The 24151-nt window shown below is 41.8% G+C and overlaps 1 protein-coding gene across 1 annotated transcript in view; it reads left to right on the top strand.

Annotated features, from left to right (window-relative positions):
* Blm (BLM RecQ like helicase) overlaps positions 1 to 24151 on the top strand; it is a 93206-nt gene that overhangs the window by 29584 nt on the left and 39471 nt on the right. Inside the window, exons 4-12 of the mRNA XM_028873766.2 lie at positions 1454 to 1616; positions 5102 to 5229; positions 8323 to 8455; positions 8740 to 9407; positions 11609 to 11800; positions 14233 to 14351; positions 15870 to 15983; positions 17853 to 17951; positions 18145 to 18293. Of these exons, the coding sequence (XP_028729599.1) occupies positions 1454 to 1616; positions 5102 to 5229; positions 8323 to 8455; positions 8740 to 9407; positions 11609 to 11800; positions 14233 to 14351; positions 15870 to 15983; positions 17853 to 17951; positions 18145 to 18293 (1765 nt within the window). The remainder of the gene's footprint in view (positions 1 to 1453; positions 1617 to 5101; positions 5230 to 8322; positions 8456 to 8739; positions 9408 to 11608; positions 11801 to 14232; positions 14352 to 15869; positions 15984 to 17852; positions 17952 to 18144; positions 18294 to 24151) is intronic.

Below are 24151 nucleotides of genomic sequence, written 5' to 3' on the forward strand. Positions count from 1 at the left end.
CCGGCTCCTATGCATTCTTATAGAATACCATTTGTTCTTCTGTTTTCTTTGAGACAGGTCTCATTGTATTGCCCTGTCTGTCCAGGAACTCCCAAGGATCCACTTGCCTCTCTCTCCTAGATGCCACTACACCCGGTTTAGAATACCTCTTGAAAGTCCTGTATGAGACTGTTGTACAGTAGATGGAATGCATTAGTAAATATATACACCAGTGTCACTAGGTCGAATGTTCTACACTGTAAGTAGTTGTACTATCAGAAACAGAAGAGTAAGGCATTATACTGTGATATGAGTATTTCAGTTTTATCTTAACTTCGGAGACCTGTAGGTGGTTGGTTGTTGGCAGGAATTTATTTATTTATTTATTTTTGAGGCAAGGTCTTTCTGCATAGTCCTGGCTGTCCTGGAACTCCCTATGTAGACCAGGCTGGTGTTGAACTCACAAAAATATGATTGCCTTTGCCTCCCAAGTACTGGGATTAAGGGTGTGCACCACCACCCCTGGCTTTAAGATTTTTTAAGAACTGGGTCTTGCTTATGTTCAGACTTGTCCTGATCTCCTGGACTCAAAGCATTACCACCGCCACCCTTCCCTTGTATTTTAGACTTGAACCTGGGGAGGTGCACACTAGATAAACACTATCAATGACATAGTCTCGGCTTTTTATTTGCTGTTTATTTCGTGACAGGATCTCACCAGATTACCTCACATATGCCTTAAGCTTACAGCCTTCCTAGCTTAGCCTTCTGGGTAGCTGGAATTACAGGCCATTCTTCTGCCTCTGCCTCCTTAGTAGCTCAGACCATAGATAGGTACATGCCACATCCTGAGACTAAAATTTTAAACAACCAGTTCTATTAAAATTGCTATACAATGAGAGAGGCTGAAAAGTAATTGATTAAAAAAAAACAAAAACAGCAAAACTATAGTTTAATCCATTTTGTTGTTGTTTCTCCAGAGAATACTGGGTAGATGATAAAGGCAAAACAGAGCACCAGGGAGTTACTTCATCGCTAGGCCAGCTCTGTGATAGAGATGGTTTATCTGTTTAGCAGCAGTGTGTACGTCAGCTCTGGGGCACACCTGGGATCTTGGGTCAGGAGGTGGAGGCAGGAGGATAAAGAGTTCAAAAGTCTAGGCTGTGTGGCACGTCCCTGTCTCAAGACAAGCAAACAGAAACAAAACAGACCCACAGTGTGTGTTACCTGTGGCCCATTGCTCTTATTTAAATATGAGTAGAAAAGAGAAAAAACAAAGCACGAGTTTGGACTTCTTCCAGTTGATTGACTTCTTCGTGAAGAAGTCAGCCAACATGAACCTGCGGGAGACTCCCATACAGATGTTCTGAGTGGTTACGACTTGCCCCCAAAAGCACTCACTTATAAGAGCTCATGCCTGCTCTGTCTCATTAATTGTTAAAAGAACCTGTGTTTGCCAACTGTTTTTCTTTAGATAATAGTGAAAAGGAGAACCACATAAACGAAGTTCAATTACAGTCTACTGAGAAAGCTCTATACTTCCAACCTGATGATGATGATTATGATATAGATTTTGTTCCACCTTCTCCAGAAGAAGAAATGATTTCTCCAGCTTCTTCCTCTTTGGAATACTCTAGGTAAAATGGTTAATAATAAATATTCTTGTTTGTTTCTAAGATGCCTTAAGTAATGTAGTTTAGTTACATAATGTCAATTATCTATAAGTATTCTTTGTGCTTCTGCAGTTTATTTTGTATTTAAATGAAAACATCCAGAACATTGTTGTTTATTTATTTGGTTGTTTAGAAACCATTCTTAGCTGGGCTTGGTGGCTCATGCCTTTAATCCCAGCACTGGGGAGGCAGTACAGACAGATTTCTGTATTTGAGGCTAGCCTGGTCTACATAGTGAGACTCTATTTCAAAGACAACAACAACAGCAAAAACCCAAAACTCTTACTGTGTAATTAAGACTGCCTTTGAATTCAAGATTCTCCTGCCTTAGTCTCCAAGTGCCAGGATTACAGGTAGGAATTACCATAGTTGGAGGGAAAAGGGGATTACTATTTTATTTTACTGGTCATATTTTAAAGACCTGCATTGATGTTTTGCCTGCCTGTATGTCTGTGTGAGGAAACCAGATCCCTTGGAACTGGAGTTGCAGACAGTTGTAAGCTGCCATGTGTGTGCAGGGAATTGAACCTGGATTCTCTGGAAGAACAGCCAGTGCTCTTAACAGCTGAGCCATCTCTCCAGCCCCATTTAAGTCACTGTTTTGACAGAAATAGATCCTTGTAGTGTATCATAGGATTAGGAAGAGAAGTGTTTTATATGTAACCTTGTGCAATTCCTTCTGGTTTGTACTTTTAAAATTTTATAATTAGATCTATTCATTTATGATGCTGTTTTGCCTGCGTTTGTGTATGTGCGCCATCATCTATGCTTGATGTCCAAGGAGGTCAGAATGGGGTGTCAGATCTTCTGGAGCTGGAGTTAGGAGTGGTTGTAAACCATCATATGGGTGCTAGGAACTTAACCAGGGTCCTTAGCAAGAACAACAAATGCCCTTAACCTCTGAGCCATCTCCAGCGCCTGGTTTGTGCTATACCAGCTGTATTGTGATCTCTGAAGAAGTAGTGAAGGTTGAAGTATGATTACTATTTGTTACAGAACTGAAGAACCGTACGAGCTCACCCGTCTCCTCCTTTCCTTACTGACAGAAAACCAGACAACCATAGAAAGTTAAAAACTGGAGTGCAAGGTCATGTGCCACCAAGACTAAGTCAGCGTCCTCATCTAACCTGTGAAACAGCTGAAGCCAGGGAGGATCAGGAAATCACCCAGAATGAAACAGTTAATAGCACGTGGGCTAAGATACAGTGTGGCGCTCTCTCCGCACCCTACTGTTTCCATGTTGAATGCCTAGCTTTATTCCTTATTTTTTTTTTTTTTTTTTTTTTTTTTTTTTTTGGTTTTTTCGAGACAGGGTTTCTCTGTGTAGCTTTGCGCCTTTCCTGGAGCTCACTTGGTAGCCCAGGCTGGCCTCGAACTCACAGAGATCCGCCTGGCTCTGCCTCCCGAGTGCTGGGATTAAAGGCGTGCGCCACCAACGCCCGGCGCTTTATTCCTTATTAAATATGTATATTACACAAATGACATTGTAGCCACCTTAGCTAGGATTCTAAATAAGAGGGAAGAAATATTTTGAATTCCAAAATCTAACCAACTATTTTCTTGTCCTTGTTGGTTTTGATCTTCTCTCTGTCTGTTTGATTTTCATGTTGTAACTGATATAACTGTAATTTCAGACTCTGATTCTTTCCTCTTAACACTATTCTCCATATTGCCACATTTAAACTTTATACTTTCCTAATTGATTGAGTTCTTCTCCCATGAGTACCTTTGTTTAGCGTGTTACTTTTCTAATCTCTGGGACAAACAATGTACGAGAAGAAGGATTTTTTTGGCTTACAGTTTCAGAGGGTGTGGTCTCTCACCGTAGGAAGGGCATGTGGAGCAGGAGCTTATTACAGTGGTTACTGTGGTGGCCTCTAGTGGCCTCTATCTGCCAGCCAGGCCCTATGTCCCAAAGATTTCTACAACCTCTCAAAATGGCATCACCAGGTATTCATATCCAAAGCATAATATTTAGATTTTTAGCAGTTGGAAATGATTATTTACAAGGTTGATTATTTTTCCACTACAGCCTAATGTGAATAACTGTACATATTGTGTCTTAGTTAGGGTTTTATTTCTCTGAAGAGACACCATGACCACGACAACTCTTTAAAGGAAAACATTTAACTGGGGCTGGCTTACAGTTCAGAGGTTCAGTCCATTATCATCATAGTGGAGAGCATGGCGGTGTGCAGACAGACATGTTGCTGGAGAGGAGCTGAGAGCTCTGCAGCTGGATCCAGAGGCAGCAGGAAGAGAAAAAGACTGGGCCTGGCTTGAGCTTCTGAAACCTCAAAGCCAACCCCCAATGACACACTTCCCCCAACAAGGCCACACCTCCTAATGGTGCCACCGCTATGAGCCTGTGGGGGCCATTTTCATTCAAACCACCACATATTGTAAAATTGAAATAGAAGTTTCTCGGATACATTATGTATAATATATGCTTGGGTTTTATATTTTATTTCTTATTATGGTTTTTGTTTATTGTATTTTTTTTTTTTTTGTTTATTTTTGAGATAGGCTCTCTCACCAGTTTGGCTAGGCTCACTGGCAGCAACCCCCTGTGGGTCCATCTTTCTCTGCTCTTCAGTGTGTGAAGTGGATATAAACTCAGGGCCTCACGTTTGCACTGCAGGTGCTTTATGGACTGAGCCACCTCCTGGCCCTGTGTTGGCTTTATAGGAAGGATCTCAACTTACTCTCTTTTTGTAGTCAAGAACGGCACTGAATTCCTTATTCTGCTACCCCACCCCCCAGTGCTGAGATTACAGGTGTGAACCACATTTAGCTTAAAAATATTTTTCTGTCCAAACAGACGGTTTTTAATTAATTAATGTATTCTATAGAATCTAATACACACACACACACACACACACACACACACACACACACACACTAATACACATTGGCCTAATATAAGATGTTCAGGTAAAGCTGCTTGGAATCTCAGAAAACAGTGTCATTAATAACTACTTTCTGGGGAAAGCAGCAAAGTAATGCTTGAGACTCTAAGAACATGTATAGTTTGGGTACAGAGAGCTTGGGACAGTGGGTTTTCCAAACTGTGAGGACAGAATCCATTACCCTAGACAACACAGAGCTCATAAGGAATGTCAGTTGTGTAGTTTGATTGGAGCCTAGTGTAACTGAGAGGATATACTTGGAGATAGGACTTGAAAGGGTCTCTTGGGACCAGAAGAAGGAAGACTTGAGGGTCACTAAAGAGAGATACAAACGCGTTTCTCAGCTGGACACGGTGTAAGACTTGAATCTCAGCACTTGGAAGGGGAGGCAGTTAGCAGTATAGCAAGCCCCGGGCCATCCTATGCTATTTAACCCTTCTCAAAACCAAATAAAACCTTTCCTTATATGTTACACATTTATTGAAAAAGAGTGGGAGACAGAGTTTGCATTCTTTTCATCTCATTTTTTTTTTCTTGTAGTATGCTAAAGGCTCTTGATGACTCTGACAAAGAGAAAGACATTCTCAGTACCTCAAAAGATCTTTTGTCAAAACCAGAGAAAATGACGACAGAGGAGCCTGATCCAGGAACCACTGCAGACTGTGGCGGTATAAAAACCCTATGTTTTTATAAAATAAAATAACTCATGGTGTTTGCATGCTGTAGCTGCATAGTATAAAATGGTGTATGTGTTGCATCCTTTGTTCTGACGCCATAAATTACCTACTTCATTTCTCAACTAGTGTTTTCTTGAACATCTCCTGAACCCAACATCTCCCAAGGCTCATTCTGTCTTGAAAATGCCTCTTGTTGACTCATTTCACAGGAAGAGCCAAAATTTGCCTCCCTGTGAATCTAATCCTTGTTAGATGAATTGAAAACCCTAGAAATTTTGTGAGTTCTGTTTGTTCGTTTGTTTTGTTTTGAGATAGGGTCTTGTTATGTAGCTCAGGCAGGCCTTGAACTCACGGGCAGTCCTCCTGCTTTGGCTTCCTGAGTACAGAAATGGGAGAAAGTTCCTGTAAGTTTTACACACACACACACACACACACACACACACACACACACACACACACACACCTTTTGAGTCTTCTTTACAGCCACATTGATTTTTGTAGATCATGCATCTGATCTGGGTGTCCATTGTATGTATGTTAATCCCTTGTTTGCCTGTTAAGTCGTTCCTTTCTTCTCTTCCTCTAATGCTGGGCTTGAACCCAGGGCCTCTGTGCTCTACTGTTTGTCTGTATCTCCAGCCCTGTTCAGTTCTTTCTCATTCTCTTTTTGTTTTTTCCTTCTGCCCAGTATCTAGTATAAATTAGCCAATAAATAGCTTTAGAAGACTTTGAAAAACAACAGTCCTTTGATGGAACACTTTTGATTTCAGCTTCCTAAACACACAGGCCAGAAATGTGTGCTTTTATTTGGGGAGTTTTTCTGGTGGTATTTTTTATTTCTTTCCTCTCTTGCTCTATCTAGAACCTCTGCTATTTGGATGTTAGACACACACACACACACACACACACACACACACACACACACACACCCTTAATCTTCTCCTGTCTCTTCCTTTTCTGTGAAATAGGAAAATTTTCTCAGGTTGTTTGGAGACTGGGTCTCACTATGTAGACCAGGCTGGCCTCACACTCAGAGCTGCCTGCCTCTACCTCCTGAGTGCTGGGATAAACTGCCAGCACCACCACAACCAGCCACAGTTTCTCAGTTTTATCACTAATTTTTAAAATTTTATTGTTTTTATCTGTTCAGCTCCTGGAAGCCAGGAGCTCTTCCCAGTCCTCCGAGGATTTATGTAGGTCATGAGAGTCCTCTTAGATGCATCCATACTCTTCCTGTGGGGCACGCGCCGTCCTGTGTGTAGTCTGCTCTGTTTTTGTTTTCTCCAAGTTTACTGTATTTCATTTTGGTCTCTGCTTTTCTTGCTGGAAATGTTGCTGAAGTGTCTGCTTTTCACTCTTCTAAGCCCTACAATGCAGACCGTTTAATCCCCACTCCATTCTCTTAAGGTAGTTGTGCTGTCTTTACTATAGAAATCAGGAAACTAAGTATGGACGAATGAATAATTCAGTGGTTGCAGAACTAAGGCAGCAGCGGAGCTAGAATTTGAACCAGCAGCTCGGAGGCTCTTGAATCCACCCTGATAACCATGGTACTAGCCTGTTTCTCCATCTGTACGGTTCCCTGTTACAATGGTTCCAAGTCTAAGGATGTGGACAGAGGCCTTCAGTGTCATGAGAGACTTCATCTTAGCTGACATCAGTTAATTCGTTACCTAGTTATGAACCTTTCTTCAAGATATTTCTCTTCCTTTTCCGTGGAATTACGAAAGACTAGGTTATAGGACTCCAGAAATATCATGGTCTGAGGCAGGAAGAGTGAAGGGATGGGGTGTTAGCTCTAAGTGGTGCAGACCATCGGACCCGAAGATCTCCTGCTCCTGACAGTGTGTCAGCACTTGAACTAAATCTCTTTGCACCTTACTTAGTTTTGGGTTTTTGTTGAATTAGGGTCTCACACTATAGCCTAAGTAGCTTTTAACTCATAATCCTGCTTCTACTTAATTCTACATAATCCTGAGACTGGATCATAGGCACGGAGCACCACTCTGCTCTCTGGCTTTCTTGGAGAAAGTGAAGGGAACAATACCTGCCTTGCTGGATAGTTGTTAGATTTCAAGGTGGACTGTAGGCCATCAGGAAATGGCAGCTCTTATTATCTGCTCATCTAGTAATCCTTCCAAAGAGGAGCATTAAGATGGCTGTGCTGTTTTTATGAACTCTCCCTAACTCCTTAATTGTTTCCTCTTGTTGAGTTACAAAGCAGCATTTTGATAATGTGTTCTAGAGCTTTGCCTTGAGTCTACACCAAGGTCACTAGTTTGTAGCTTTTGGCAATCACTTTTTTTTTTTTTTTAATCAGAACAATGCTTGTCTGTTTGTCTGTCTTCACTTTCCTTTGAGGCCTTGGCCAGGGTTTTCCTTGTAGTCTGAGGTGGGATGTGTTCTGCCTAGTAGGGTGATCTGAACTCTTCACCAATGTGTAATACTGGTATTTCTCGGAGCCTTCTTTGGCTTTCAGTTTTTCAGACTGTTGTGAAATCTCTTCTCTCCAGTCTGAGACTCCTTACATAGAGAACCAGAGTGACCTAAGAATTCAGCAGCTCTCCATTTCAACCCCTCACAGCCGTGTCTTTTTCCCCATAGTTGTCAGCAGACGTCCATACTTCCTGGGTCTTTCTCATGGAGAGGGTTGTCCCCGCACTGTTTTTGTATGGCCCTGTTTTTTCCTCTTACCTCCTTCCTGCCCCTTTAACCCCTCAGCTGACTGTTTTTCATCTGCAGCCATGTAGTCTCATTTGTCTTCTCTGAGCATTTTTTGTCCTTTCTTAGCTCCTTACCTCCAGAGAACACTGTCTCCCTGGAGCCCATGTAAACTGACATTTTCTCCTTCAGATTCAGATCGTGTGAAGTTGAGTGGGCATTTTCTTTGCTTATATTCTTCCCTAAGTCATTTATTTTCTTCCCTCCACCAGAAACATCAGTTCCTTTGATATTGTGTCTCTTAGTTGTGGGGCTTCATAAAGAAGTGGGGCAGGGTGGCTTGTGAGACAGTAGAGTGAGTGCTTGCTGGGCGTGTGGGGTTCTGGGCTCCAACCTCATTCTTTCTTTACAATTGCTTCATAGACAAGCAGATGAGCACCCAGCAGCAGCTTATTCATGTGATGGAGCACATCTGTAAATTAGTTGATACTGTTCCTATTGATGAACTGAAAGCTTTGAATTGTGGGAACGAGCTGCTCCAACAGCGAAACATAAGGTATCTTGATTGTCCTCCTTCTGGAAGCTATTCTACTACTCCAAGTAGAGAAACAGGCAAAATGTCCAGGCCTTCTGGCATAGACATAGGGATCATAGTCACATCACTAAGTTTTAAATTTCTTTAATTTTCAAACCATTTGTTTAAGATTTGTATTCAAATTTTTGAGACTGGAAAAAAATGATATATTTTTTCTATAATTTCTGTTGGGGTTAAAAATATGAAAGTAAACTTTGTGGCTACTGTAGTAAACTATTCACATTTAATATGTTCTCTTTCTTCAGAAGGAAGCTCCTGGCTGAAGCTGATTTTAATGGAAAGGATGTGAATCTTCTGGGTTCACTGTGGAGATGCAGGCCTGACTCACATAGTAACACTGTGCGGGGTGATTCCTGCCCCGTGGGGCATCCTAGTAAGGAGTTAAATTCCCCATCCTTTCCCTCACATTCCCTTTCCACTGAGGAGTGTTTACCAACCACCACTCCAGGAAAGACGGGATTCTCAGCCACCACGAAGAATCTCCTGGAAAGGCCGTTACCGAATTCCCATTTACAGAAGTCCTTTGTAAGTAGCAACTGGGCTGGAACACCAAGGGCAGAAGGAAGAAATGGAAGCACTTCTTTCCCAGGAAACGTGCTCACAAGCACTGCTGTGAAAGATCAGAATAAACACGCTGCTCCAGGAAATAACTTAGAGAGAGGAGGCCAGGCCTTCTGTGATATTGATAATTTTAACATTGATGACTTTGATGATGATGATGATGATGACTGGGAAGACATAATGCACAGTTTTTCAGCCAGCAAATCTTCCACAGCTGCCTACCCACCTATCAAGGAAGGTGGACCAATTAAATCTCTATCAGAGAGGATTTCTTCAGCTAAGACAAAGTCTCTTCCAGTGGCATCAACTGCTCAAAATAAAAACCTCTCAGAGTCAATTCGGAATTACACTGGTAAGTCCAAAATAAATTGGATGTTTAAATATTATAGGAAAACAAAACTGTCCAAAATAAAAATTGTATAATAAAAGGCATAGCAGCACATCATTGCCTGAACACCACATTGTTTCTATGCAAATTTCTACTGATAATATGAATTACAAATCACAATTTCAGAAGCAAGTTGTTCTTTTGTCTCTGTGGCAGCTGTAGGTTTATAAATGTGTTAATTACAACCTATTGTAGTAAAGCTCGAAAGTCATCGCAAATGCGCTTTGCCTTTAAGCTAACATTTTCTAGTCCCTGAAACAATAAAGCTCATGAGTGCCACATTTCTAGTGATTTGGAGGAAGGCAAAATAAAAGGCAAATTGAGATGCTCAAAATATGTATATTTTTAGAATTCTGGATGATGATAAGTAATTCATTTATAAAGTAGAGAACTGTTTCATGTCTCACAACGTTAAAATGTGAGGCAACATAAGAAGGATATGAAATCAGAAATTCAGCAAATACTAAATTAATCATGGTGGCTCACACCTGTAGTACCAGTACTTGGGAGGATGACAGTGAGTTTGAGGCTAGCCTGGACTACAGAGCCTTGTCTCAAAACAAACATCCCTTAAATGCTCTGTAAAGGCTCATGGTGCGCCATGTCCTGAGTTGGGCTCTGGGGAGAGTTCAGAGGAGCCATATTGGAGCTTGCAGTTTAATGAGGAATGAACTAAGCTACTGCAGAAGCCTCAGTAAAGCCTAAATAAATTTAAAGCCTTACGTCAGCCTATAAAGTTATCTCAAAGTGCTTTTACTGAAACAAGAATACATGTGCAAAGTTTTATGAGTACAGCCCTCCCTATTTTTGCCATTGATGACTTAATAGCTCCGAGTTTGTTCTTACAGTGATGCTGTTGACCTTTGAAATAGCCACTAATGGATTTATTTTGGTATGTTAGAATGTGTCATACTCGATGTCTGCAATTATCTTTGAGACAGTTGAGTGTTGGCGTGAGAGGAGCCGCCAGAGCTGATGTGTGAGAACCTCTTGTTCTCTTGAACCAGAGCTGCCCCGTGAGAACGCAGAGCAGGGAGAGAGGTGAGAGAGAGAGAGAGAGAGAGAGAGAGAGAGAGAGAGAGAGAGAGAGAGAGAGAGAGAGAAGCATCTGAGAAGTTCAGGTGACACTGAGGTTTCAGACCTGGGTGACTGTGACACCATTCACAGAAATAGGCAAATCAGAAGGCAGGTTCTATTTAGAGAACAGCTGAGAAGGGCTGTTTTCAGACTTGAACTTGAAATTGTTGGAAAGTCATTCAAGCAGACGTGTGTGTGTGTGTGTGTGTGTGTGTGTGTGTGTGTGTGTGTGTGTGTGTGTGTGTGTGTAGATGGCTTATCAGTTAAGAGCACTGGCTGTTCTTCCGAGAACCTGGGTTAGATTCTCAGCACTCTCATGGCAGATCACAACTGTCTGTAACTCCAGCTCTAGGGGATCCAACACCCTCTTCTGGCCTCCTCAGGTACCAGATATGGCATGCAGTGCACAGACATGCATGCAGACAAAAGACTCATACCCATAGAACAAAAATTAAATGAATGAATAAATAAATAAATGTTTTAAAAAGAAAGCAGTTGTTGTACAGACAGTTGGATGTATGTAGGATGGGACATCAGGAAACAGCTCGTCTTTCCCTGCACACAGATTACGTTTACGATTTTAGGACTAGAAAAACTCCAAATAAGAATGTGGAAAGAGCCCAGTCCTAGGTATCTGAAAGACTCCCAAAGTTAAGGAGCAGGAGAAGTGGAACCAAGGAGGGGGTTGGAAGCAGGAGAGTGGCTGGGGTGTGTAGCTAGCTCACTGTGTGCTCTTCACTGTGCTGGGTCCTGGTGACAGTCCAGTGCAGCCCAGCACGAACACATCGTAGGTCTGCTGGCTAGCACAGAAGAAATGAAATAAAGCACATAGGAAGGGTAGGACTGTCTTGAAACCAAGGGAGAAGAGGAAGGATGGATAAGTTGTATTGACAGGACTGCAGAAACATCAAGGAGAGACTAGATTTAGGCTCTTGGGAATGTCTGAGACTAATTGGGAAGGAAGCCATGTAAACAGTTAAAGTGTGCCGTAGGAAAAGTGTGCCCTAGATGCTGCAGGAAAGGTGAATGCTAAACTGTGTTATTATGTTAATGCACTGATGTTTTTTAAACATTGATTGTTTTTGTAGATAAGGTGGAACAAAATTTATCATCAAAAAATCTGAAACATGAACATTTTCAGAGTCTTGATTTTCCTCATACAAAAGAAATGATGAAGATTTTTCATAAGAAATTTGGCTTACATAATTTTAGAACTAATCAGCTAGAGGCGATCAATGCTGCACTGCTTGGTGAAGATTGTTTTATCCTAATGCCCACTGGTATGTATTTTTAGATCTGAATTGGCAGGAGTCCATTGGCAGATGTTAAATGAAAGCTCTTTAATAGAAATAAAATGAACACCTCACATTATTCTTATTGTTTAGGGGCCTTTAAACACCCCAAAACCACAGTAAGAAAGTCTGTCAGCTCAGCCTCTGTTCTAGTTGATGCGATAATGTTTCTAGCTCCTTAAGGGTGTGAACTCACAACTCATTGGGTTGACCTGATATAGAGCTTTTCTTCGAGAAATTTTCTTTTTTCTAATCTAAATAAGCCTAGAAGGGAACAGAAGACGGATGTGAGAGCCCATGACCATTTCTGGCTAACGTTTAGTGCCGCCTGGCAGTTGTGGTCATCATTCTGGAGTGAAGGCCCAGGCTTCCAGTGTAGCTCTGCTCCTTGCCAGGGAGGGGTGTACCCATGGACAAGCCGCTCCACTCTTTGTGGATATGTTCAGGACAGTATGCAGTACAGTGCCCACCTCACAGGTGAGACTCGAGTGGACAGTATGCATCATGGGTCTTCCTTAGCCTCAGTTTTGAAGAGATCGGGACTGTGTAAGGTTTGGGCAGTGGTGGCACACACCTTTAATCTCAGCATTCGGGAGGCAGAGTAATTGGATCTCTGTGAGTTCAAGGCCAGCCTGGTCTACAGAGTGAGTTCCAGGACAGGCTCCAAAGCTACACAAGGGAAACCCTGTCTCGAAAACAAAACAAACAAACAAAAAAGCCTGTAAGAGCTGCTCAGTGATTTGAAATCAAACACATAAGATTGTTAGCTAAGTGGTTGGTTAGGCTAGGAAGCAGGTTCAGTGCCTCCAGGTAGAGCTGTGTTACTTGCCTTGTTACAGCCTTTAGCAAGCCCCAGTTGTTGCTGCTGTTATTGTCACATACTCTTGACTTGACATCTGAACTCTTCCAAAGCGGTTTATTTGTTTATTTTTATTATCATCACATAGTTGTAGATACGATGAGTGTTGGGAGGCACACACATGAAGGTCAGAGGATAGCTTTGGGAAGTCAGTTCTCTGCTTCCACCTTTCCATGCGTTCCATGGGTCTCACTCTCGTCGTCGTCAGACTTGTACAGCGAGTTTTTATCCAGGCCCTCACGCTGATTTAAAGATGAGACAATGTTGACTTACCCACGTTTCAGACTTTATTGACTTAGTGACACTGTGCCTCTGTTTCAACCCTGGTTTGGTCCTTGAAAGCTCTGACACTGGAAAGGAGTTTGGTAGTCATCTAGTGAGGCTTTCAGTGGCTCTTCCCAGCTTCAGGAGTGATTTTCAAATCCTTCCTATCCTGGTTTCAATCTCTTGACATAAAAAATAAAAAGACTTCAATAAAGTTTCTCTTGGACCACTCTTTTTTGCTTTGTTTTGTTTTGTTTGAGACAGCAGTTCTCTGTGTATCCTTGGCTGTCCTGGAATTCACAGAGATCCACCTGCCTCTGCCTCCCGAGTGCTGGGATTAAAGGTGTGCACTACCACTGGCCTTGGACAGTTCTTTAAACCAGTGGCCTCGTACATTTTACATTGAGGCCTGTCTGAGCTCATGCAGCTAATTAAGTGGGAGAGCACGTCTATTCTCAGCATCCCACTCTTGCCTTGGCATGTCCATGTATATGCCAAATTGAAATTTACTCTCTATGCGGAAAAAACAGAATGTAGTATATACTTTTAGAATAAATGGAAGTCCTAAAAACTACCTAGGCCAGCTTTTGCCATTAGTAGATGGGTAAAATTGTAAATTAACTAGAATATAATCATGTAGTTATTTTAAAATATGTTCTTGGGGGCTGGAGGCATCACTCAAGGTAGAACACTTGCCTACCATGCTTAGAGCCCTGGGTTTGAGCCCCAACATGGGGCAGGGCAGAGAGAGAGAAATAAATATGTACTTACTATCTTGCCGTTTTTATATTAAATAGCAAAATTGTGTTAGATTTTCAGATTTTCTTTTTCACTATCTCCTATTAATATGGACACATGTAATTTTATTCTGTTTTCAGAGGAAGATTGGTACTGTTAGCTTAGAGATCAGAGTACTGGAAGTTAAAGCTGTATTAGAAGGCTCGGCCTAATGGATTTTAAATCCTGAGGTCCGTGCTGGGTTTGTAGCTTGGTGGGAAAGCTCTTGCCAGTGTGTGCAGGAACCTCAGCAGGGCTTGAGGGTAGGGAGGTAGGACTGAGGGGTGTCTTAGTACTGAGCCAGAATCTTTGTTTTTATTGTTTATATTTTATTTCATTATATAAAAAGCAGTTATGTTAGTACTAGACTTAGGATTTTTAGAGACCTCTTACATTGCCAGAAACAAAAAAAAGTTTATTCTACTTGGGTTTCCCTGGTAGATTTAAGTATTATATTTGGTTTCCTTTTGCCTTCACACTCAAGATGGAAGCTGACATTTTTTTGTTATTTGTCTTTCAGGAGGTGGTAAAAGCCTGTGCTACCAGCTGCCGGCCTGTGTCTCTCCGGGGGTCACTATTGTCATATCTCCCTTGAGGTCACTAATAGTAGATCAAGTTCAAAAGCTGACTTCCTTTGATGTAAGTTCTTACTAAACTATTCATGAGAATGTGCCTCAGAAACACATTTCAGGATGCTAGGAAATCTCATTAACTATTGTTTGAATTATAAGAGTGATTCCCAAATTACTCTGGCTATATAGCTCCATGGCAGAGAGCTTGCCTAGCATACTGAAAAAAATAAAAAATAAGTAAGATTAAATAAATAAAGCATATAGTTAAATTAAGCTGTAGAGTTAGGCACATGTGTTAAAACATTTTGATTCAAATAACCATCTGTAATTCAATCTGATTTTTTTTCTTCTACAAGAATGTACTTTAGTGAGAGCTCTTAACCTATATTTTGCTGATGTAATGTTTTTTACTAATATAAAGGGGTTTCTTTTTTTGGCTAGTGTGAGATCATCATAGTTTTCCCCCTATGTTCATGCGTGCTTGTATACCTGTCTTTTTCCTCATTGCTGAATTAAAGGAATTATGACTGCATTCTATTAATTTCTTCACATTGCAGAAGAATTGGTTACAGTGTTATGAGTCATATCATCTTAATGTGACAAATGGTTTGATTTTTCTTCCAAAGAATATCAATGCAATGATGGTAACCATTGCCCAGCTGTTCACAATGTTACAGCTATCACCCACCATCACTACACATGGAAACATTGAAGATACATCAAGACCTTTAAGGTAGCCAGACCAGCCATGCACACCTTTTTTTTGGGGGGGTGGGGGTTGAGACAGGTTTTGTTTCTCTGTGTAGTATTGGTGCCTGTCTTGCACTGTAGACCAGGCTGGCCTCTAGCTCACAGAGATCTGTCTGGCTCTGCCCCGAGTACTGGGATCAAAGGCGTGCGCCACCACTGCCCAGCATAGTGCACGCCTTTGATCCCAGCACTTAGGAGGCAGAAACAGTACCCTCTGGGTCAGTTAGAAGCAAGCATGACCTACTAGCAAGTTTCGGGCTAGCCAGGGTTACATTGAGACTTTGTCACACACAAAGACACACACATCCACCATGGTTTTGTTCACAGATAGAAGAGAGAAAGCAATATAGAAAATGATAGGACAGCGGGGAGGCTTTTGCAGTTTTTCTTGATACAGAAGCATCTTGCCGTATCACAGGCTAACTTCAGATTTGCTATGCGGCGAAAGCTGGCCTCGGACTCTTTATCCTCCTTCCTCAGCCTCCGAGTGCTAGGCCTCCTCGTGTGTCAGCACACTGAGGTGGGAGGACTATTTTGAGTTGTGTTTAATATGAATTTTTAAAAATGTGTGCACTAGCTAAATATGGCACACACCTCTAATCAGCACTTTGGAAGCTGGTGATGCAGGAGAATCACAAGTTTGAGTCCCAAAGTGAAATTCTGACTTACAAAACAAAACTTAAAAATAAAAGTTTGTACATTGATTGTTATTATGGTGAGATATTTGTTTCTTTTGGCAGATGTGATATGTGACGTATTTATAAACCTAAAAAACATAATCATGTCTGACTAATATATAAATAAAAGGAAATTTAAATTATTACTTTTAACTTAGATTCCTGCTACATATCTGACGGGGGATAAGACTGACTCCGAAGCTGCAAATATTTACCTCCAATTATCAAAAAAAGATCCAATTATCAAGCTTTTGTATGTTACTCCAGAGAAGGTTTGTATTAACCTCACTGTTTACAATGTAATATTACAACACACTAAAACACATCTGTGTTAAGAACTTGGTCATAACTTTTTATATACAGGAATGAGACCTTCACCCCAGACCATAAATAGTAAAATTTTCTCCATCTCCTTTGTGATTCCTTCTTTCTCCAGTTTGTTCTGAAACATTTGAGAGTGAGTTGCAGACTACCATTTTAATCCTAATTTACTTCAATGTGCATTTCCTGACCATATAGCATTCCCTTAGTAACTACAGTGTAACTTACCCATCAGGAAATGTATAGTGACACATACCGTTACTTAACCTGTTAACCTCTGGTAGTGACCTTTATAAAAAAGAGAAAAATCCCAGTTTTGTAGCTGGAGGTTTTCCTGTGTCCCACCTGGTCCTGCAGCCACTGAGACCCACATAAACACACAGAGGCTTATATTATTTACAAACTGTAAGGCCTAATGGCTCAAGCTTCTCCCTAGCTAGCTCTTACATCTTAAATTAACCCATTTCTATAAATCTGTACTTTGCCACATGGCTTGTGGCTTACTGGTACTTTTACATCTTGCTTCTCCTAGCGGTGGCTCCTTCCTCTCCTTTCTCCTCCCACTATCTCTCTTGGATTTTCCCACCTTGCTCCATCCTGCCCTGCCATAGGCCAGTGCAGCTTTATTTATCAACCAATCAGAGCAACACATGTTCACAGCATACAGAAAGACATCCCACAGCACAGTTTGATCTCCTTTTATCTAAACAGTTTCTTGATTTTGACATTTTAGAAGCATAAGGGCCAGTTGGAAGACTGTGCCTCAATTTGATTTGTCTTATTTCCTGCTGATTAAATTCACGTTACTCAATCAGCAGGGATGTTGCAGAAGTGGTATTCCCATAAATGCTATCAGAAGACACTTGGTATTAACTCATCCCATTACCAGTAGTGTTCATTAACCAATCACTTGATTAAAATAGTACTGCCGGCCACTTCTCCTTTGTGCTTTTTTATTCCCTTTGTCTTTGTAATTAGTAGATACTCTTGTGGTAGGAGGTCCTGAGACTAGAGAAATACCCAGTTAGACATCAGAGCCTCCCTCCAAGTTTCAGTAGCCATTGATGATTCTTTGCCAATTATTACTATACTGAATGCCAAGTTTTGATTCTACTAATACAGTCCATCCGGGCATAATGAGAGCTACGTATTTATCAGTGTGAACTTGTGGGTTCTTAATTTATTTAGTGAGTTTCAATCAATTATCACTATATATTTTAATTGCCTAGATTTGACCAGTGAGGAAGTTTCATCAACGTGGCTTCAGCATCCTTTACATATGTCCCTGTCAAGACATGCTTGGAGTGTTTGCTTCTGGACAAAGCTAGAGTATACACATATAACTATCTATATGTGTATTAATACAGTTTTCCCCAAATATGCACATACGGAACACATCTAAAGTCCTGTTATAAGGCTGACTGGGTGGCTCAGCTGGTAACAGTACCTGTCACATAACCCATTGACCTGAGTTTGATCCTGGGGACTCACATGATAGAACCAAACACACTAAGTCTTCTGACCTCCACACATGCATGCACACAAAATTAATAAATATATGTATGTTAAAAAAATAAATTCTACTACCAAAATAAACATGTGGTTACTCTCAGATACGCTGAGGCAGAAAAAAAAATTTGAGCCACTCACCTGATAAGTAAAACTGTTGGATGTGAGTGAACATACTGAAGTGTCTCATTTGCTATTCGACTTCTGTTCTCTGTATAGATATGGGCTAGTTCTAACAGGGAGTAATTGCAGTGGTAGTGAGCGTGTCATTCAGGCGATGTGCTTAGAGCTCTCCCGTGTCTCTGATCTAGGTCTGTGCAAGTAACAGGCTGATTTCTACTCTGGAGAATCTGTATGAGCGGAAGCTCTTGGCACGCTTTGTCATTGATGAAGCCCATTGTGTGAGTCAGGTAAGTTTGTCTCGGAGCATGAGTAAGTCATGCCACCAGTAGTACTCAGAACCACAGCACTGAAGCGCAGCACACGCTGCGGGAATAGTCTGCTGCCTCACGGGAGAGTAGAGTGCTTCCTTTCTATTGACCAGTGTTGGCCTTCACAGAAGAGAGGTACAGATAACCTAGAGCAGTATTTTTTTCCAATTAGTGGGGTCATGATTTTCGTCAAGATTACAAAAGGATGAATATGCTTCGCCAGAAGTTTCCTTCCGTTCCAGTGATGGCTCTCACAGCCACAGCGAACCCCAGGGTACAGAAGGACATCCTCACGCAGCTGAAGATCCTCAAACCTCAGGTGTAAGTTGTTAGAGGGCGTGCTTTTGGCTCTCAGCTTCTGTTGGGTTTTAACATTGCAAGTGTCCAGATTGTACCCAGGACAGCTAATCAGAATGTTTGAAGTTGGAAGACTTTTTTTTTTTTTTTTTTTTTTTAATCCTCAAGTGATTCCAGGTACAGTAAAATTTGGGGAAAGAATCTGGGGTCTTTCTTAACAGAATTAAAACTCCAGAGCAGCTGAAAAGGCACAGCACATAAAGGCACCTGTGGCCAGGCCTGAGTGAGTGCCTGAGCTCAACCCCTGGTGTCTTTGTGGTAGGAGCATAGCACTGGCACCTTCCTGCCTTTTTGCCTTTTGACCTCCACAAGCAAATAAATATAAACAAAAGTAAAATTATCCCACCTTGTACTTTAGGAAGGGAACAAATCAAATTTGGTACTGGGTGACCCTGGTATAATCCTCTCTTCGGGGGGTTTTGGGGGGGGTTCGAGACAGGGTTTCTCTGTGTAGCACTGGCTGTCCTGGAACTCGCTTTGGAGACCAGGCTGGCCTCGAACTCACAGAGATCCGCCTGGCTCTGCCTCCCGAGTGCTGGGATTAAAGGCGTGCACCACCATGGTCGGCTGTAATCCTCTTAAAAGATTAGCTTTTATGTATTTTATTTTGGCTTCCCACACTCGCACAGTATACGTCATGAAATGAACAAATGACCCTGCTGTCATTTTCTTCTTAAAGTTTCAGTTATATTTATATACGTGACTTGAGAAGAGCCTAGAACCCTCTTAGAAAGGCCTTTCGCTTGGACCTCATTGTTTTATCTTCAGCACAGTGGCTGCGCCTTAATCTACTGCTATTCAGCCAGCAGTTGGGACTCAGAAGTTACCAGCTTGCTTCTCTGGCAGCAGCCTGAGCGCAGCCTAGCGGGATTCCTGCAGGCACTGGCGCTGCCTGAAGTTTTAACTAAATCTCTATCGGTCTATTTATAAGTAAGACTTGAGATTCCAAGGCTGGGGTGAAACCTGCTAGCTAACCTCTCTTTGCTGGCATCTCAAAAAAAGCCTCGCCAGCAGTGCCGCCCAGTCCCTCCCTTCTACCTCCAGTGCATCTCTCTTCCAGATGGCCTCTGATGCGCTATGATGACTTCCTGTCAGCGAGTTGCTAACTCAGCCTCCTGACCCAGGGTTCATTTTACTTAATGCAAATGCAAACATGGGGTTCACAGTGTGATCAAATATCCTCCATCCCTTCATCTCAGCAGCATGCTTCTTCCTACCACCAGTCTGTAACTAATTGGTAGCAAAAGCCACTAGAAAATATTCTACTGTATATATTTATTTAGGTTGTACTGGGCTATTGTGCCCCTTCCTGAGTTTGTTGAGACAGAGGCATTCTTTGTTACATTCATTTACTCAGCAGATACTTAACATAGGGTTGTGTACTTAGGTAGTTTTGAGGTTGAGGTAGAATGCCTGGAGAAATAATGGTTGAACAGAATATTTAGGTGGATTTTTATTTATTTTTTAAATGATTTATTTTTATTTTATGTGTATGAGTATTTGTCTGCTTGTATGTCTGGTACATGTATTCCTTGTACCCGTAGAAGCCAGAAGACATCAGATCCCTGGGATGGGAATTACAGATGGTTGTAAGCCACCATGTGGGTACTGGGAACTGAACCTGGATCCTCTGAAAAAGCAGCAGGGTTCTTACTTTAATGCTGAGCCATTTCTCCAGCCCAAGGTGGATTTTTATTATTTTATTTATTTATTTATTTATTTATTTATTTATTTATTTATTTATTTATGTATGTTTTTCGAGACAGGGTTTCTCTGTGTAGTTTTGGTACCTGTCCTGGACCTTTGTCTGTAGACCAGGCTGGCCTCGAACTCACAGAGATCCGTCTGGCTCTGCCTCCCAAGTGCTGGGATTAAAGGCATGCACCACCACTGCCCCGCTCAAGGTGGATTTTTAAAGCACAGCTTTTGTTCATTTGAAAATAACAAACTTATGGTGGCGTATGCATGTAGACCAGCTCTTCAAGAGGCTGAAATGAGAGGATGGCTTAAGCGTTATGAGTGTAAGGATGGCCTAGGCACCATAGTAAAACCCAGACTTTAAAAAGAAGGAAACGAGAAACTGTCTGTGTAAAGTTGTAAACATAGCTCAGCATAGTAGTGCATTCCTTTAATCCCAGCACTTGGTAGGCCAGAAGCAGGCCAGCCTGATCTACATAGCAAGTTCTAGACCAGCCAACATTACATATTGAGACCTTGTCTTCCCCCTCCAATACTATAAGCATAAAAATAATAAAAGGCACACACATGGTACACATACATGCATGCAGGCAAAACACTCATCCACATAAAATTAATAAATCTAAATTAAATATAACAAAACTATCTCTCAGAGAGTTGTGCCCTGAATGGAAAGTCTTGTGAGGGCTCTGGGGTCACGCGCTAGCAGAGGTGCATGCAGAGCCTCTGGGGTCACGCACTAGCAGAGGTGCATGCAGAGCCTCTGGGGTCACGCGCTAGCAGAGGTGCATGCAGAGCCTCTGGGGTCATGTGCTAGCAGAGGTGCATGCAGAGCCTCTGGGGTCACGCGCTAGCAGAGGTGCATGCAGAGCCTCTGGGGTCAGTCACATGCTAGCAGAGGTGCATGCAGAGCCTTTGCAGATCAGAATAGCAGCTGCCAGAATCTCAGACCTAAGCAAGCAGTTCATTCAGCACTCTGGTTTCTTCCAGCCTTTAAGTTGTTTGTACCCGTCTACAATATTTAGTTGCTTTTAGCTCTTTTACCACTAATGACCCATACTTAAGTGCAAAATTTTAGAGTTTTGTGTGTATAATCACAAAATGTGTAATGGAATGTTTTAATTTCATGTCACTTGCAATGAAGAATATTTATGTAAATTTGGAATAAGAGATGTATTTCGCTTCCATATTAGATAAGTGCTTTAACACTATTTAAAATGTTATACTTTAGGTTTTAATAAATGCTGAATGTTAGAAATTTGTTTCTACAAATGCTATACTTTCTATAAAATGTTTTATTTCTGTCCCCCTCCACGTGCTGCCCTCCCCTCCCCTTTGTGGTTTTCATTGAGATGTTGTACAGAGTCTTGATATGAAGCCCTAGCTGGCTTGGAACTTACAATATAGACCCGGCTGCCTCATCTTCCTACATGCTATGATTGTAGATGTGCACCACCATGCTGGGTTATGTATGGCGTGTGTGTGTGTGTGTGTGTGTGTGTGTGTGTGTGTGTGCGCGCGTGTGTGCGCGCGCGCCTCTGGAGGCCCAAGATCAACATCAGGTGTTGTTCCTTAGGAGACATCCACCTTGTTTTTTGGAGACAGGATTTCCTTGACCTTGAGTTCACCATGTTGGCTAGACTGGCCAGAAAGGTCCAGGGATCCACCTGTCTCTGCCTTCCCAGTGCTGGGATTACAAGTGGTGAGAGCTGTCAGTACGTTATATTAATTGGCAACAGCCCACGGTTAGAAGAAGTCATGTAAATTCCCTTGCATTTGAATGACTTTCTGGAAATATAGGGTTTACCTTTTATGTTTGAATGAACAGTACATGTATTTATCTAGAGGCAGAAATCTCCTTCCTGGAACTGTGGGAAAGCAATGTGCCTGAGAAAGCAAAATTACACATATCCGGATGTTGTGCATATCTGATACTCAGTAAGAATGAATAAGTGAAACATATGGAATGATTTGGTAAATGTGGATAAAATATAACTCTGTTGGTTTCTTTTTTTTTTTCTTTTTTCTTTTTTTTTTTTTTTTTTTTGGTTTTTCGAGACAGGGTTTCTCTGTGTAGCTTTGCACCTTTCCTGGAACTCGCTCTGTAGCCCAGGCTGGCCTCGAACTCACAGAGATCTGCCTGGCTCTGCCTCCCAAGTGCTGGGATTAAAGCACCACCGCCCAACTTGTTGATTTCTTAATGTATTTGCTGTTTCTGCTTTAGAAACTTAGAACTCCCGTAGTAGAAGTAGACTTTAAAAAGCACTTTCTGATGCACTGTCTCCTGATCTTTTCCTGCCAGTAGGTCCGGTGTGAATTGACTTGCCAACTGCTGCCGTGTCATGGTGTAGGTTTAGAGTAGCAGCCCCAGTTGCCTTTCTTCCCATAATTCTGGGATAATATTCTCCCTCCTGAGCTTGTAAAAATAAATTCTACTTTGTGAAGTACAAATGGCTAATTATTAAACACAAGATTTCATGCCATTCTCTTAGGACCCTAGCAGATGAACTAGGAGAGAACAGAGTTAGACATACAGGTTTAACTGTTGCACAGCTTCAGTGATAGGGAGCGAACACACACCTTGCCCCACAGTGTGTCAGCTGCTGCTCCTAGCCTTGTATATCACATTTTATGTGTCTACCATCACAAAAATCTTGCATGATAGTCCTCCATTTCCTCATTCTCTAGATAAAGAAACTGAGCCACAGTCAAGTGACAGATTTGAGTCATAGCATGCATGATAGAAAATGCCTGAAATCCAGCTCTTGGTTTGTTTGATTTGTAGTTTTGAGACAAGATCTCACTATGTAGCCTGGAACTGACTGTGTAGACCGGCTGACCTCTCACTTACAGAGATCCACCTGCTTCTGTTTCCGCTTTGGCTTCTGCTTCCTAGGTGCTGGGATAAAGACATATGCCACCATACCAACATCTCAGCACTTGGGAAGCAGAGGCAGGGGGATCAGAAGTTCAAAGTCATCTTCAATATATAGCAAGTTAGAGGCCACCCTGTAGTACATGAGGTGATGTTGGGGGGTGTGGGGGTGGAGAGATGGCTCAGTGGTTAAGAGCACTGGCTGCTCTTCCCCAGGGCCTGGATTTGATACCCAGCATTCACATGGTGGCTAACAACCATCTGTAACTCTAGTTCCAAGGGATCTAACGCCCTCTTCTGGCCGCAGAGGACACTACATGCATATGGTGCACAGACATCCATGTTATACATCCATACACATAAAATATAAAAATAAGTTTTAAAATTAAACTTTTAAAGATTGACAAAATGACTCAGTAGGTAAAGGCACTTGCTATCAGCCTTGACAATCTGAGTTCAATACCCAAACCACATTGGTGGAGGGAACCAGCTCTCTCAAGCTGTGCTCTGCAGTCTACATGCCACCACAGCACATGCATACACATGCATATGCACCATACGCAATAAGGAAAGTACATAACATTTTGAAGGTCAGAAATTACCAGTACATATCTGTGGGTGGAAAAGTACCAACAATAACCCTTCAGGAATACACAGTCCAACTGACTAGCATCCGTACACACCCAAAATCTGTGATTACTACTTGATTAGAGACATTAAAAGCAAAGGGATGCATATTAGAAGAGACTTTTTTTTTTCTGGTGAAGATAAGGTCAAGTCCCTGAGCGGTGCAAGGACTCACAGGAGCTCATCTTGGCCTACAGGGAGCTGGGTGACGACCACCGAGAGACCAAAGAGCAAAGAGTGAAACAACCAACAACGGAGGGGAGGGAGAGGGAGAGAGAGAGAGAGAGACATCATGGCCATAAAAGGCCCTGGGTTCTGTCCTCAGTTCTGAAAAAAAAAGAAAAAGGAAAAAAAAAGTCTTTCAGTCATGAAGTATGTCTTAATAAAGTATTTTTCCACAAAGAGAGAGAGAGAGAAAAAGTACATCTAATTTAAATTTGTTTTATGTAGAAGTTGGTCCTGGGAACTGAACTCCTGTTGTCAGGGTTATCAGCAAGTGCATTTACCCACTAAACTATCTCGCCAGGCTTTTAAATTTATTTTTAAAAAGATAAACAGTCACACAGAAATTAAGTAACTTGCAAAGTTCATAACCCTAGCAAATGGAGGAGTGAGGACTCCA

Source organism: Peromyscus leucopus, chromosome 1 (assembly GCF_004664715.2).
Source record: "Peromyscus leucopus breed LL Stock chromosome 1, UCI_PerLeu_2.1, whole genome shotgun sequence".
NCBI classification, from domain to species: Eukaryota; Metazoa; Chordata; class Mammalia; order Rodentia; family Cricetidae; genus Peromyscus; species Peromyscus leucopus.